The following is a 16,366-nucleotide window of genomic DNA, read 5'->3' as shown; positions in this document are numbered from 1 at the left end:
TGTTATTCCCTGTTTAAGATTCTAATTAGTATGAGAAGATCCAAGTTTTACCATGTGTCATGGATTGAATTGTGTCCCCCCCAAAATATCTGTCAGCTTGGCCAGGTCATGATTTCCAGTATTGTGTGATTGTCTACCATTTTGTCATCTGATGTGATTTCTCTATGTGTTGTAAATCCTATCACTATGATGTAATGAGTTGGATTAAAAAAAAAAAATGAGTTGGATTAGTGGCAGTTATATTGATGAGATCTATAAGATTAGAGAGTGTCTTAAGCCAGTCTCTTTTGAGATTTAAAAAAGAAGTGAGCAGAGAGACACGGGGGACCTCATACCATCAAGAAAGCAGTTCCAGGAGCAGAGCATGTCCTTTGGACCTGAGGTTCCTGCGCTGAGATGCTCCCAGACCAAGGGAAGACTGATGACAAGGACCTTCCTCCAGTGCTGACACAGAGAGAAAGCCTTCTGGAGCCGGGGCTCTGAGTTTGGACTTCTAGCCTACTGGACTGTGAGAGAATAAACTTTTCTTTGTTAAAACCATCCACTTGTGGTATTTCTGTTATAGCAGTACTAGATAACCAAGATACCATGGAAATAATACTCTTCAGTGCTTTAAAAAAATAATTTCTCCCTGCTTTTGAAAATAAGACATTGGTGAAAATTTGGAAAATAAGGGAAAGTATAAAGAAGAGAGTAAAATCACCTGTAATGTCACCTCCTAGAGAGACCTGCTTTTGGCATCTTGATACTTTTCCTTCCAACCTTAGTCTTATCATTCATTTTTTTATGGTATTTAAATCAAGCTAGGTACATAGTTGTATGCTCCCCTCTTTTTTTTTTTTTTTTTACTTAGTATATTCACTTCCTCATCTTGAACATTGTTTTTAATGCTAGTGAATGAGTACCTATGCATTTTTCTATTGGAATTTTAGAATGTGTCCCATTTTTCTCTATTTACAGATAAATGCTTATGTAAACATCTTTGTACAGAAGTGTTTGACTCCTTTCTGATTATTTCTGTAGGGAAAGCCACTTAAGAGTGGAATTCCTTCGTGGAAGGATGGTGTGGTGCTAAAGGATGGAGACATCTTGAAATCTCTTAATACTGTTGTTGCTGTTGGGTGCCATTGAGTCAATTTTGACTCATAGCGACCCCATGTGACACAGTAGAACTGCCCCATAGGGTTTTCTAGGCTATAATCTCAACGGGAGGAAACTGCTAGATCTTTCTCTCGTGGAGCCACTAGAAATTTCTTGATAAATGCTTGCAGAAATTGTTGGGGCAGGGGTGGCAATAAGAGCCAGTTTTTATTTCCACCAGTAGTTTATGAGAATGTCCATCTCTCCTGTCCTCACTAACATTTGACTGTATTATTTAAGTGGCTTTATTAATTTGATGGGGGAAAATCGTGCCTCATTGTTTTAGTTTGCATTTTCTTTACCATAAGCGAGGTTGCACAGTTTGTAGAACGTTTATCAGCCATTTATACTTCTCATTCTGTGATTTTCTCTCCTTCCTTTCTTCTTTATGTTGACATACTTCACACATACCAAAAGTATAGCAGAATAATGCAATGAACTGCTGTGTGCCCATGGCCCAGCTTAAAAAATAAAATATCACAGATGTAGTACCCCCACTGTTGCCCCAGAACAATGTTATACTGGGGTGCCCTCCAGAGTAAGTGAAGAGAAGGCTTGGAGCGCTCAGGAAATTTGCGTTTTGTTGGAGAATCCAAAGTCCCTAGGTCCCAGGTGGGCAGTCGGCTATTTGGTCCAGCACAGGCAGAGAGAGAACTCAGTGGTGGGAAATAAGGAGACTCTGCTGTAAAGAAATGGGTGGGGGCTGGACATTGAAGCTGCGAGGGGCTGCTGCGGGGCAGGCTGTGCATGCATGTTTGTACGGCGTCCACCCTCGACTGGGGGAAACTGCGGGGACCCGGGCACTCTGTGGGCAGCTGCCAGACCCACTGCCTCATCTTGGTAGCACCTGTCCGTGTCTACAGGTAACCATTCAGCAAGTCCTCGCCCTCTTCCTCGGCCTCCCAGCTCCCGGTGTGCGGTTTAGGAGCCGTTAACAGATTGTTCTCAGTTTACTCGGTAGAGGTAGTGAAAATACAAGCTATGTTCTCTCTGCCCTAGAAAGATAACACAAAGTGGCCAGGGAGGCTGAGGACCAGTGAGCGTGAGCGCACGTGTGCGTCGTGTGTGTGTGTGTGTGTGTGTGTGTGTGTGTGTGTAATGGTGAAACAAACTGCATGCAGAAAAGAGCACAAATCCTAATGGTGCCGTTTAATACATAATTACAAAGTGAGTACTACCCGACTTGGGTTTTGCTTCTAGGGCAGGTAGAATCCAGCTTGCTCCTCTGCTTGGGTCAGGAAATGGCATTATCAACACCCTGTGTCTGCCCTGCGCTCAGCCCTCCCTACCCTGCCCTTAGAAATAAGCACTGCCTTGATTTTGCAATGATTATTTTCTCTGTAGTGTTATCACATCCTGTATATGTTTTAAAAGTAAAAAGTTTTGTTTTGCCTGTTTTTGAGCATTATGTGAATGGATTTGTTTTCTTTTGTGTCTTGCTATCATTCAACATAAGGTTGGTGAGATTCGTCCATAGCGTTGCTCAAAAGTTTATTTCATTCCTTTTCTTTGCTAGATTGTATTGTGTTGTGTGAATATGCCAGTACTTACCCATTCTGTCCCACATGTTGCCATGATGCTGGAAGCTGTGCCACTGTGATTTCAAATACCAGCAGAGTCACCCATGGTGGACAGGTTTCAGCAGAGCTCCCAGAGTAAGACAGACTAAGAAGAAAGGCCTGGAGATCCACTCGTAAAGATCAACCAGTGAAAACCTATGGATCACAGCAGAACATTTTCTGACGCACTTGATTTGCATAGGGCACTGGGAGGGGGTCAGTCACTGGAGGAGGACATCATTTTTGGTGAAGGAGAGGGCCAGCAAGGGCAAAGGAAACCCTTGGTAAGATCAATCGGCACAGCAGCCACGAGCTGGCCATGTCGTAGATAGGTGCTCGCCAAATTCTCCTTAGGTAGTTCCCTTTTGTACATATTCAGTCTATTTTATTTCTAGAATTGCCTGATTAACTTAGAGCTCCATGTTCTTTCTAACCTAGAAAAAGGTATACCAGTTAAAAGAAAATGTGTTTAAGGTACATCTAACCTCTGTATTTTGCAGCAGCTCCTGCCGAATTTATTGTAGCAGCGTATACCTAACTGCTACGAGGGATAACTTCACTCTCATTTTCCCTAATTTTAATGATGTTCCCTAAAGCAGGGTCAGGAGAAGGTCAGCGAAAAAGAGGAAGACCCTCAATGAGATGGACTGACACAGCGGCTGCAGAAAGGGGCTCAAGCATAACAACAATTGTGAGGATGGTGCAGGACTGGGCAGTGTTTCGTCCTGTTGTACACAGGGTCGCTATGAGTCCAGACCAACTCAACGGCACCTAACAACAACAACAACAAAGCAGGAACATCTTGTTGCCCCACCAACTGTCCATAATCACCTCATCTCTGAGACCATGTCTAACCCTGGCAGTGAGTGTAAGCAACAGAAACTGTCCAAGTTGTATCTGTTGTTTCAAACCTTCATATTTTAGGAAAAGAAGAGATAATAGGATGAGGAGGTAAAGCGTACAGGCTGAATTTATAGAGGAGCTTCATGGTGTTCAGGAGAAGAGCTTGTTTTTCTTTCCAGTACTTTCTGAAGCCAGACTAGAGCCTGGATGGGAGCTCTGGCTGTTTTCACAATCAGTGTTGCCATCCCTGTATATACAGAGTCCTTTCCTCTCTGCCTGTGGAGGGTATGTTTCAACCCAAATTCTTTTTTTTTTTTTAATTGTTCTTTAGATGAAGGTTTACAGAGCAAATTAGTTTTTCATTAAACAATTAATACACATACTGTTTTGTGACATTGGTTGCAAACACCACGACGTATCAACACTCTCCCCTTCTCGACCTTGGGTTCCCTGTTACCAGCTTCCCTGTCCCCTCTTGCCTTCTTGTCCTTGCCCCTGGGCTGGTATGCCCATTTAGTCTCTTTTTGTTTTATGGGCCTGTCTAATCTTTGGCTGAAGGGTAAACCTCAGGAGTGACTTCAGTACTGTTAAAAGGGTGTCTGCGGGCCATACTCTCAGGATTTTTCCAGTCTCTGTCAGACCAGTAAGTCTTTTTTTTGTGTGTGTGAGTTAGAATTTTGTTTTACATTTTTCTCCAGCTTTGTTTGGGACCCTCTGTTGTGATCCCTGTCAGAGCAATTGGTGGAGGTACCATCTAGTTGTGCTGGACTCAGTGTGGTGAAGGCTGTGGTAGTTGTGGTCCATTAGTCCTTTGGACTAACCTTTCCCTTGTGTCTTTGGTTTTCTTCATTCTCCCTTGCTTCAGGTGGGCTGGGACCGGTGGAATATCTTAGATGGCCGTTCACAAGCTTTTAAGACCCCAGATGCTACTCACCAAAGTAGGATGTAGAACGTTTTGAACCCAAATACTTGTGGGGGTGGGGGAGAGCTGTGTATAAAAGAACCATCTTGGCCCACAGGTGTCATCCCTTCCTCCTCGTCCTGTCCTGATGGCTGCTTCGCCCAGAGTGTCCCCTGATCCAGAGAAAAGAAGGGACCATGAGTCTCCCCCACGGAGCAGTGGGCTCAGGGTTCTGAGCAGGCCAGAGACCAGCCGGAAGTAGCTTCCAGGGAACATGAAGCCCAGAGTTCCTCTCTTTAGGTGCACCTCTGAGAATGGTCACAGCTCTACTCTGTGAGTCTGGGGCTTCCTTTCCCATTTCCTGGGTTGAAGATACAACATCACAAAGTCAGGGCCTCTTCATTCAGTGTGAAAAATTTAAAGTGCCAGCAAGTGGTGTTTTAGGTCCTCTCCCAGTTGTCCTATCTCCTTGAAATGTTTTACATCCTTAGAATTAATTTGCTGTGAAACAGTGGATTCTCTATGACCTTTTTATCACTAAATTTTGCCATTGATGAACTTTTCCAGATTGGTGTGTGGGCACTCCTGGAATCACCTCGTTCCTGGCAAAGACTGCATCTCTCTAAGACCCCCGAACAAGTGAGCCCCTTCCCCTGCAAGCATTTCCCCCCTTCACCTTGTAAAGCAACAGGTCTAGTGGGACACAGGGCCTAGAGCCTTAGGGATGCCTGAGCTCTGACCCCACTGCATGACCCTTTTGAATATTTCTTGGTTTAACTGTGGGAGTGACTCTCCCCCACGTGTCCCACCTGCAGCATTCCCCACCCAAGAGCTTTCTGTTCAGAGTAAAGACAGCCCCGCTATCTTAGGCTGGGTTCTCTAGGGATGTAAAACATGTAAAGTGTGTGTGTGTGTGTGTGTGTGTGTATATATATATATAATATGTATATATGTGTATATATATAGGGAGAGAGGCGGGGGGGATTTATATCAAGGAAATGTCTTATGCGGTTGTAGAGTCTGGAATGTCCCAAGTCCGTGGGTCAGGACAGAGGCTTCTCCTAATTCATGTAGCTGCAGGGGCTGGTGAGCCCAAGATTGGCAGGTCAGGAGCAGGGCTCTTGCTCACAGGTTGCAAAGATTGATGAATCCCAAGATTGGCAGGTAAGACCGCAGGTAAGCTGCTAGCTCATGTCCCAAGAACAGGAGGTCAGATGAACAGGAGCCAGCTGCAGGATCCAGCACAAGTAAAAAGCCCCCAAGTTTTGCAGAGTGTCTGCTTATATTTGATGCAGGCAACACCCAAGGAAACTCCCTCTCAACCGATTGGCTACTCACAGCAGATCCCATCATGGGGTGATCATGAATGGAATCTCAACAGGGAAGTCATCACAACGTTATATGACTGCCAAAACACTGCCCAGCCAAGTTGACACACAATCTTTTTTTTTTTTTTACTATAACATTTATTACACTCTTAGTTTATATATATATATATTTTTTAATTTTATTGTGCTTTAAGTGAAAGCTTACAAATCAAGTCAGTCTCTCATATAAAACCTTATATACACCTTGCTATATACTCCTAGTTGCTCTCCCCCCTAATGTTTCCGTGTCCATTCAGCCAGCTTCTGTCCCCCTCAGCCTTCACATCTCCCCTCCAGACAGGAGCTGCCCAGATAGTCTCATGTGTCTACTTGATCCAAGAAGCCCATTCCTCACCAGTATCATTTTCTGTCTTGTAGTAGTCCAGTTCAAGTCCTGTCTGAAGAGTTGGCTTCAAGAATGGTTCCTATCTTGGGCTAACAGAAGGTTTAGGACCATGACCTCTGGGGTCCCTGTGGTCTCAGACCATTAAGTCTGGTCTTTTTACTAGCATTTGGGGCCCGCATCGCACTGCTCTCCTGCTTCTTCAGGGATTCTCTCTTGTGCTCCCTGTCATGGCAGTCATCAGTTGTAGCTAGTTCTTCTGGTCTCAGGCTGATGTAGTCTTTGATTTATGTGGCCCATTCTGTCTCCTGGGCTCATACTTGCCTTGTGTCTTTGGTGTTCTTCATTCTCCTTTGCTCCAGGTGGGTTGAGACTAATTGTTGTATCTTAGATGGCTGCTTGCTAGCGTTTAAGACCCCAAAATGGGATGCAGAATGTTTTCTTAATAGTTTTTATTATGCCAATTGACCTAGATGTCCCCTGAAACCATGGTCCCAAACCCCAGGCCCTGCTACCCTGGCCTTGGAAGTGTTCAGTTTATTTAGGAAATGTCTTTTGGTTTAGTCTAGTTGTGCTGACCTCTCGTGTATTGTGTGTTGTTTTTCCATTCACCTAAAATCATTCTTGTCTACTATCTAATTAGTGAGTTCCCCTCTCCCTCCCTCTCTCCCTCCCCCCTCTCATAACCATCAAAGAATATTTTTTTCTCTGTTTAAACTATTTCTTGAGTTCTTACGATAGTGGTCTCATACAATATTTGTCCTTTTGCAGCTAATTTCACTCAGCATAATGCCTTCCAAGTTCCTCCATGTTATGAAATGTTTCACAGATTCATCATTATTCTTTATCGACGTGTAGTATTCCATTGTGTGAGTATACCATAATTTATTTATCCATTCATCCATTGATGGGCATCTCGGTTCCTTCCATCTTTTTGCTACTGCCAGCAGTGCTGCAGTGAACATGGGTGTACATATATCTGTTCGTATAAAGGGTCTTACTTCTCTAGGATATATTCCAAGGAGTGGAATTGCTGGATTTTATGGTAGTTCTATTTTTAGCTTTTTAAGGAAGCACCAAATTGATTTCCAAAGTGGTTGTACCATTTTACGTTCCCACCAGTGGTGTGTAAGTGTTCCAGTCTCACCACAACCTCTCCAGCATTTATTATTCTGTGTTTTTTGGATTAATGCCAGCCTTGTTGGAGTGAGATGGAATCTCATTGTAGTTTTGATTTGCATTTCTCTAGTGGCTAATGATGGTGAGCATTTCCTCATGTATCTGTTGGCTACCTGAATGTCTTCTTTAGTGAAGTGCCTGTTCATATCCTTTGCCCCTTTTTTTAAAAATAATTTTTATTGTGCTTTAAGTGAAAGTTTACAAATCAAGTCAGTCTCTCACACAAAAACCCATATCCACCTTGCTACACACTCCCAATTACTCTCCCCCTAATGAGACCGCCCGCTCTCTCCCTCCACTCTCTCTTTTTGTGTCCAGCTCACCAGCTTCTAAACCCCTCTACCCTCTCATCTCCCCTCCAGGCAGGAGATGCCAACATAGTCTCAAGTGTCCACCTGATCCAAGAAACTCACTCCTCACCAGCATCCCTATCCAACCCCTTGTCCAGTCCAATCCATGTCTGAAGAGTTGGCTTCGGGAATGGTTCTTGTCCTGGGCCAACAGAAGGTCTGGGGGCCATGACCACTGGGGTCCTTCTAGTCTCAGTCAGACCATTAAGTCTGGTCTTACGAGAATTTGGGGTCTGCTTATCCCACTGCTCTCCTGCTCCCTCAGGGGTTCTCTGTTGTGTTCCCTGTCAGGGCAGTCATTAGTTGTAACCGGGCACCATCTACTTCTTCTGGTCTCAGGATGATGTAGTCGCTGGTTCATGTGGCCCTTTCTGTCTCTTGGGCTCGTAATCGCCTTGTGTCCTTGGTGTTCTTCATTCTCTTTTGATCCAGGTGGGATGAGACCAATTGATGCATCTTAGATGGCTGCTTGCTCGTGTTTAAGACCCCAGACGTCACTCTTCAAAGTGGGACGCAGAATGTTTTCTTAATAGATTTTATTATGCCAATTGACTTAGATGTCCCCTGAAACCATGGTCCCCAGACCCCTGCCCCTGCTACGCTGGCCTTCAAAGCATTCAGTTTATTCAGGAAACTTCTTTGCTTTTGGTTTAGTCCAATTGTGCTGACCTCCCTTGTGTTGCGTGCCCATTTTTTAATTGAGTTGTCTTTTTGTTGTTGAGTTTTTGCAGTAACGTGTAGATCTTAGAGATCAGCTGACGATCGGAGATGTCATAGCTAAAAACTTTTTCCCAATCTGTAGGTAATCTTTTTACTCTTTTGGTGAAGTCTTTGGATGAGCATAGGTGTTTGACTTTTAGGAGCTCCCAGTTATCTAATTTCTCTCTTGCTGTCTTTGCAGCTCTAGCAATGTTTTGTATACTGTTTATGCCATGCATTAGGGCTATTAGCATTGTTCCTATTTTTTCTTCCATGAACTTTATCGTTTTAGATTTTACATTTAGGTCTTTGATCCATTTTGAGTTGGTTTTTGTGCATGGTGTGAGGTATGCGCCTTGTTTCATTTTTTTGCAGATGGATATCCAGTTATGCCAGCACTATTTGTTAAAGAGACTGTTTCTCCCCTATTTAACAGACTTTGGGCCTTTGTCAAATACCAGTTGCTCGTATGTGGATGCATTTATGTCTGGATTGTCAATTCCGTTCCATCGGTCTAGGTATCTGTTGTTGTACCAGTACCGGGCGGTTTTGACCACCATGGTGGTATAATATGTTCTAAAGTCAGATAGTGTGAGGCCTCCCACTTTGTTCTTCTTTTTCAGTAATGCTTTGCTTATCTGGGGCCTCTTTCCCTTCCATATGAAGTTCGTGATTTGTTTCTCCATCTAATTAAAAAATGTCACTGGTATTTGGATCAGGATTGCATTGTATCTATAGATAGCATTGGGCAGAACAGACATTTTTACAGTGTTCAGTCGTCTATCCATAAGCAAGGTATGTTTTTCCACTTAGGAAGGTCTTTTGGTTTCTTGCAATAGTGTCTTGTAGTTTTCTTTGTATAGGTCTTTTACGTCTCTGGTTGGATTTATTCCTAAGTACTTTATCTTCTTAGGGGCTATTGTAAATGGTATTGATTTGGTGATTTCCTCTTCGTCGCTGTCTTTGTTGGTGTAGAGGAATCCAGCTGATTTATGTATGTTTATTTTGTATCCTGAAACTCTGCTGAACTCTTCTGTTAGTTTCGGTAGTTTTCTTAAGGATTCTTTAGGTTTTTCTGTGTATAAGATCATGTCATCTGCAAACAGAGATACTTTTACTTCTTTTTTGCCCTTTATTTCTTTTTCTAGCCTAATTGCTGTGGCTAGGACCTCAAGAACAATGTTGAATAAGAGTGGTGATGAAGGGCATCCTTGTCTGGTTCCTTATCTCAAGGGGAATGCTTTCAGGCTCTCTCCATTTAGGATGAGATTGGCTGTTGGCTTTGTATAAATGCCCTTTATTATGTTGAGGAATTTTCCTTCTATTCCTATTTTGCTGGGATTTTTTTTTTTTTATCATGAATGGGTGTTGAACTTTGTGAAATGCCTTTTCTGCATCAATTGATAAAAGCATGTGATTCCTTTGTTTTATTTATATGATGGATTATATTAATTGTTTTTCTCATGTTGAACCATGCCTGCATACCTGGTATGAATCCCACTTGGTTGTGGTGAATTATTTTTTTGATATGTTGTTGAATTCTATTGGCTAGAATTTTGTTGAGGATTTTTGTGTCTTTAAGTTCATGAGGAATATTGGCCTGTAAGTTTCTTTTTTTGTGACATACAGTCTTAACCATCACACCGGTCCTGGTTTTGGACAGCCTCCGTGCGTGGGTGAGGAAGAGGCCAGGATGAAAAATCAGAGGCAGCACGGAGTGACTGTAGCTGCCTCTACTAGAACTCTAAACCGCAGGGCCCCTCAGAGCTCTGCTGCCCTCGAGGCAGCCCTGCTGACCCACCTGTGCCCAGGTGTGGGGCAGGGGCCATCTCTAGTGCCTCAGCCACGACTCTGGCCCCACTCCCCACCACCTGCTCGGGTTCCGAGGAAACCACAGCCACTCTAAGTTCTCACCCCACCACCTCCCAGACCATCACTCAGCGCTACAAAGTCATGGACAAATGAGAGGCCTTTGGAAAGTTTATGATTTTTGTTTTAGGAAGAAATTTCAAAAATAAAGAAGAGTATGAAGAAGAATGTAACTGACACTTGGGTGCCTACCTCCCAGAGTTAACAGGGGAAAACATTTCCTCTCTTTTACTTAGAGTTTTCTCAATAAACTAAGTAAAACATTGCATAAAGTTGAAGTCCGTTTTGGCTACCATCCCATGCTATTCCCCTCCACCTCGTAAGTGACAGCTTTTTAAAAAAGAACTTTGGTTATTTGGTGTTTTGTGCCAACTCACGGTGACCCCATGTGACAGAGTAGAGCTGCCCCCATAGGGTTTCCAAGCTGTAATCTTTAGGGAAGCAGATCACCAGTTCTTTCTCCTGAGGAGCAGCTGGTGGATTCGATCCGCTGATCTTTTGGTTAGCAACCAGGGCTCCTTAAAAAGAGCTTTGCATGCACACATATACAAGCCAGGAGCAACAGTGGCGCTTTACTTGCTTTAAAAAAAACGTAACAACTGGGATCATACCATATACATTATTCTTGCTTTCTCCTTTCACCACCATGTGTATACATGGCTCTTGGTTTTCTCTGGCTGTCTCCATCTAGGTGGGGAAGGTGCCTGCTCTGGCTCTGGGAGCAGGCCAGCTGGGTGGTTTTTTGTGATTTGCTAGTGCGAGTGGCAGTTTCGTGGCTGTCCTGTGTCACTCCAAGTGTACACACACATGCAAGGGTCCTGCTGGGGAGCTGGGGAGGGCGTGTGCTCCGGCAAGGTAGGATGGAGCCGGCAGTCTCAGTGGTGGTAGTGGGGACAGCGGCTGGTCCCTCTCAGCCCTGCCTGCAGTTGGGACGGTCGCCAACCCTAGAACCTATCCAGCTGGACTCTGGGGAGCCCGCGGCTCCAAGTGGGCAGCATTATATGGGGCTGTCCCGGAAGGGGGCGCTGAAGCCCCCAGGAGTGGGCCCAGGCCTCTTCAGGGACCTTTGGCAGCCCAAGATCCTAAGAGGAAGGCGACCTGCGCTCTGCCCCCGGGCCTTGCTTCTGGAAGGTGACGTTGCTGCGCCGGCTCCGCACCCCTGCCCCGGGTTAGAACACACCTGGACTGGAGTTTGGTTTTTGGTGTTTCACCTTCAGTGCAGCCCCACGCGGTGAGTGGCAGCGGGAAGTACCTGTGGTTGTGCGGATGCCGCCGTGGGGCTGGCGTCCTGAGCAGAGGAGGAGCCAGGGCCGCCGGGGGCCCGGCAGGCTTCCCTCGCCCCCACCTTTCCCCGCCTCCCCACCTGCCCTCGCCCGCCGTCCCCCGCCTGCCTCCACCTGCGGGCTCCCCATCCCCTACCCCCCCCCTTTCCCCGCCTCCCCACCTGCCCTCGCCTGCCGGTCCCCCGCCGGCCTCCACCTGCCGGCTCCCCCTCCCCTCCCCCCCTCCCCCCTGTCCCCGCCCTCTCCGCTCGCTCACACCCGCGGGCTGCGGCCGGTTCTGCGGTCCTAGGCCTGGGCTCTGTGGCGCCCCCTCTCCCCCGCCGTCCCCCGTCTCCAACCCCCAGCCGGGAAAGGACGCCCCGCCCAGCTCCTGGCAGCCAGGCCTCGGTCGGTGGTACCGGGAATGGCCTGGCCGGAGGAGGCCGGGCCTCCGCTGGGGATGAGTCCCAGCCCTGCAAAGGCTGTGGCGGAGAAAACGCAACAGGGGCTGCGGAGGAAGGTTTAGCACCGCGTTCAGCATCTCAGGCCTAGTTTAAAAAACTGCTTTTTTTGTGAGATTCTAAGTCTTTTATGGGCAGCATGGCATTTCTCGGGCGTGTTTGCACGTGTATTACGTGTGCATGTGTGTGTGCGTGCATGTGTGTACGCCTACGCATGTTTGCTTGTGCGCTTTGACCTGGGATGTCAGAGAGGAAGCATGGGAAGGAGGGCGGCTGACCCCTTCTGTGCCCACTTCCTCCGTGGGGGATGGGGGACGACAGTGAGAGGTTCTGCCTGTCACAGCCCAGGTGCCAGGGCTTCCCACCTGTGATCTCATCTAATCACAGCCCCCCCCTCCCCCCACCCCAAGAGGTTTCACTTGATGCCCAGGTAGGATGGGAGGATGGGACAGGTGGATTCCAGGGGATTTCAGACTGCTGCAGCGCCATGCAGGGGCCCAGAGCAGGCCGGGCTCGGTTAGTGCTGTGGTGGGAAAGGTGTGCTTGGGCTTGATGTCCTGAAGGCAGATCAAGGCCATGTGTCGTCGGTTCTAGTGGCTGAGGGGTAGCGTGAGCCCTCTCTGAACCCTTCAGTGACTGCCCCTGGACACACTTTAAAGGGGGCCACAGAATACCAAGGACCACCCAGTCCTGGAATGGAGGGGGTCAATGAACAGAGTTCCTTGGTCTCCTGGGGACGCCTTGAGGGACAGCGAGCTGGTGGCAGGATGAGGAGGAAGAAGCTGGTTTGCCGAGATTGAAGCCCAGAATGTAGTGGGACCTGCCCATTGGGCCTGCATAGTCTCCACTCAGTGCCCTGCTCTATCCTCTTCCAGGGATCAATGCCCAGGCGCGGAGGCTCCAGCGGACCCGGGCCAAGGGCACAGCCACAGGTACCCAACGGCCCTCACCACCCCACCTGCGCCGCAGCGTCAGTGAGACCAGCCTGAGTGCAGCTGGCCCGCCTTCCGACGCCGGCAGACCACACTACGCCACCCTGCCAGCTGGCCCGGGCCCTGAGGAGCCAGCCTGGGATGCGGGGGGCCCAGCTGAGGAGGGTGCCATGCGCCACTCACTCTACCAGTCGCCTCACCTGCTCCTTCTGCAGGGCTACAGCCAGCAGCACGTGAGTGAGGTCTCCCATGCCTGGACCCTGGGGGGCTGAGTTGGAGGGAGCGGGGCCTACCTGGACCCAGGTTGGGGGTACTGAGGAGGAGAACAGGACCTCCCTGGACCCTGGGGGAAGGGAGGACTGGGGGGAAGAGTAGAACCTGCTCCGCCCAGGACCCTGGGGAGCTGAGACGGGGTGTGGATGTGGGAGAGTGGAACCTGCCCAGGGCCCCAGGGGGCGAGTGGGGAGGAGTGGAACCTGCCTGGGACTCTGGGGGGCCGAGTGGGGAGGAGTGGAACCTGCCCAGGGCCCTGGGCGCTGTGGGGGTAGAGGCGGGATGTGCTCTCAGAGTGCAGGGCCTTGGGTTAGTCACCCAGCTGCTGACCCTTCTCGATCAGATGAGGCCATAGGAATGGGCTGGGGAACTGCACTGTGTCAAGATGGTCCTCGACTCTGTAGGAGGGCAAGGTGTCCCCTTTCCTTGCCTTCCAGAGCCATCTCTATCCAGGCTGGGACACATACATCGAGTGCTGGGATAAGTGGGGGAAGTTGGCGGCGCATGGCCTGGGGCCTGGGAAGCTGGTTTCTGTTCCAGTGGTTCTTCCCTGCCCTCTTGCATCCCAAAGCTGGGCTTGTCCTTTGTCTCAAGCGTGCCCTAGGGCTCCTCTGGGAACCACCTCCCTGCAATGGTGGGGTGGGCACCCTGTGCGGGGCAGGCTCGGGGATTGGGTGGCCGAGGGCTCTCAGGTGGGAGTGCCCAGGCATCAAAAGCCTGGGACAACTATCCTGGCCACGTGGGTCAGTGACCAGACATGGGCCACCCTCTATCCTGTCCCCCTCTGTCCATGGCCCAAGGCACTGGTCTTGAGTTGCGTGTTTCCTTCCAGGACAGCCTGGTGTATGTACTGAACCGGGACCTGCACACGGTGGGCCAGCGCACACCTGCCAGCAAACCCAGCATCAGCCTGGCAGCTCCCGACATCCTGCCTCTGCACTGCACCATCCGCCGGCACTGGCGTCACCCAGCTGGGGGCACACTGGTGCTGGAGCCCATCGCAGGTGCGCCTGTGGCCGTCAACTTTGCCGAGGCGGGGAGCAGCCCTGTGGAGCTGCGCCATGGCGACCTGCTCTCCCTGGGCCTCTACTACTTGCTGCTGTTCAAGGACCCGCTGCAGGCCCAGCCGCTGCCCACCCAGGCCCTGGCCCGCCTTGGGGCTGCACCACGGAGCTGCCGCCTGTGTGGGACGGCACTTGGGGCTACCGGTGCCGCCTGCCCCCCACAGCCCAGCCCTGAGCCCGTCCGGCGGCGGCTGCACCTGGCCTTTGAACCCTCGCAGGAAGACGCGCTGCTGCAGCGGATCCTGACGCTTGTGGAGCCCTCGGGTGATGACCACAAGCTGACACCCACTTTCCTGCTGTGCCTTTGTATCCAGCATGCTGCCACCCACTTCGAGCCCGGCACCTTTGGCCAGCTCCTGCTGAAGATGGCTGGGGCCATCCGCGACATGGTCTGGGTCAGTCATGGGGGCCCTATGTCCAGCATTGCAAGGGGTGACAAGCCAGGGCCCACACTGGTGACCCACCCTGGTGAGGGAAGCAACATCTCCCCAACTTCCTGCCTCCTCTAAGGTTGTTGAGGAACTGAGAGGCAGAGCCAGGAGCCAGGCCCTCAGCGTCTGTACTGCTCCGTCCCGCCTGGGAGACGGGAGGCTGGAGATCAAGAGCCCAGGTGTCTCCTGCAGCACTGCACCCTGGGTCAGCAGTGACTTCATGCGTTCTGGTGTCCACTGGGAGGCCCCGATCTTCTTCCCTGGTTCTCGGGCTGAAATGCGGGGGCGCTGCACTGCCAGGCTCGGGTGGCCTTTGGGTGCTGTCCACAGGCCCTGCCGTCCCTGCAGCCATCCTCTCAGACCCCCAGGAGCCCTGGAACCTGCCCCTGGGCTGCTGCTGGTGCTTTCTGTGGAGCAGAGCTGAGCTCTGTGCTCTCCCATTCCAGAGCCTCTTGTTAGTATGTTGGCAGGGCTGGGCCCAGTCGGCTTTCACATGGAACTGTTCCTGGAGAACGGGGCTTCCTCAGCCTCAGCACCGGGGCGTGTAGCCGCCTGCCCTTCCCCCTGCCCATCCGCCCCACATACGCTGTGAGGGGAAGGACAGGGTGGGCCTCCCCATGTTACAGACATGCTAACTGGGGCTCACAGGGGTGACTGCCTGTTACCCATTGCCATCAAGTCGATCCTGACTTATAGCGACCCTATAGGACAGAGCAGAACTGCCCCATAGGGTTTCCAAGGAAGGAGCCGTGGTGGTGCAGTGGTTAAGAGCTGGGCTATAACCAAAAGGTTGGCAGTTTGAATCCACCAGTCGCTACTTGGAAACCCTTTGGGGCAGTTCTACTCTGTCATATAGGGCCACTGTGAGTCCGAATTGACTCAGTGGCAAGTTTGGTTTTTCAGTAATCTTTATGGAGGCAGACTGCTAGCTACATCTTTCTCCTATGGAGTGGCTGGTGGGTTTGAACTGCCAGCCTTTGGGTTAGCAGCCAAGTGCTTATCCACTGTGCTATCAGGGCTCCTTCCCACAGAGGAGGTGAAGGACCTAGTAAAGACACGAGTGTGGGCCCTGCTGTGCTCCCTCCACGCGCTGGCGTTAGTATACCTTAGCTCTGGTCTGTGCACCCCCGTGCCCACTGTGCCCCCATGCCTGCTGTGCCCCCATAACCACTGTGCCCCCCATGCATGCTGTGCCCCCATGCCTGTTGTTTCCCCACACCCACCGTGACCCCATGCCTTCTGTGCTCCACATGCCAGCTGTGCCCCCATTCCTGCTGGGCCCCCATGCCCGCTGGGCCCCTGCCCTGGTGATAGTACACCTCCACTCTGGTCTGTGCCCCCCACGCTCCCTGTAAGCTTCATTTGTTGCCCGGGCTGTAACGCCTGGTCGTCTCCACTCCCCTGTCCTCGCATTTCTCATAGACATGCAGGCAGGTGTGCGCATCTTAGAACAGTTTACAGACTCGGCGCAGGCTCTGTTCAGCCAGGCAGCAGTGTGCTGCTGGAGAGCAGCTTTTTAATTAAGTGACAGCACTGAGAATGCTGGCCAAACCTGAATCCCTGTGGGCGTTGAAATATGTGTGTGAATACTCAAGCATAGTTATCTACTGATTATTACTGGGGCTGACAGCCCAGAATGACTCTGTTAGGCCTGACAATGAGAATGTGAGCAGGACCTTCCTTCTAGTACTTG

General features: G+C 49.8%; 1 protein-coding gene across 4 annotated transcripts in view; it reads left to right on the top strand.

Moving 5' to 3' along the window:
* Positions 1-16,366, top strand: part of RADIL (Rap associating with DIL domain) — a 74,668-nt gene that overhangs the window by 37,046 nt on the left and 21,256 nt on the right. For all 4 annotated transcript variants that reach the window (XM_049903281.1, XM_049903278.1, XM_049903279.1 and 1 more), the window contains exons 3-4: positions 12,849-13,138; positions 14,011-14,637. In XM_049903281.1, the coding sequence (XP_049759238.1) occupies positions 12,849-13,138; positions 14,011-14,637 (917 nt within the window). The remainder of the gene's footprint in view (positions 1-12,848; positions 13,139-14,010; positions 14,638-16,366) is intronic.

The sequence above is a fragment of the Elephas maximus genome, chromosome 12 (genome assembly GCF_024166365.1).
Source record: "Elephas maximus indicus isolate mEleMax1 chromosome 12, mEleMax1 primary haplotype, whole genome shotgun sequence".
NCBI lineage: Eukaryota > Metazoa > Chordata > Mammalia > Proboscidea > Elephantidae > Elephas > Elephas maximus.
Note: the sequence above shows the minus strand (reverse complement) of the source record. Positions and strands in the feature narration are given on the sequence as shown.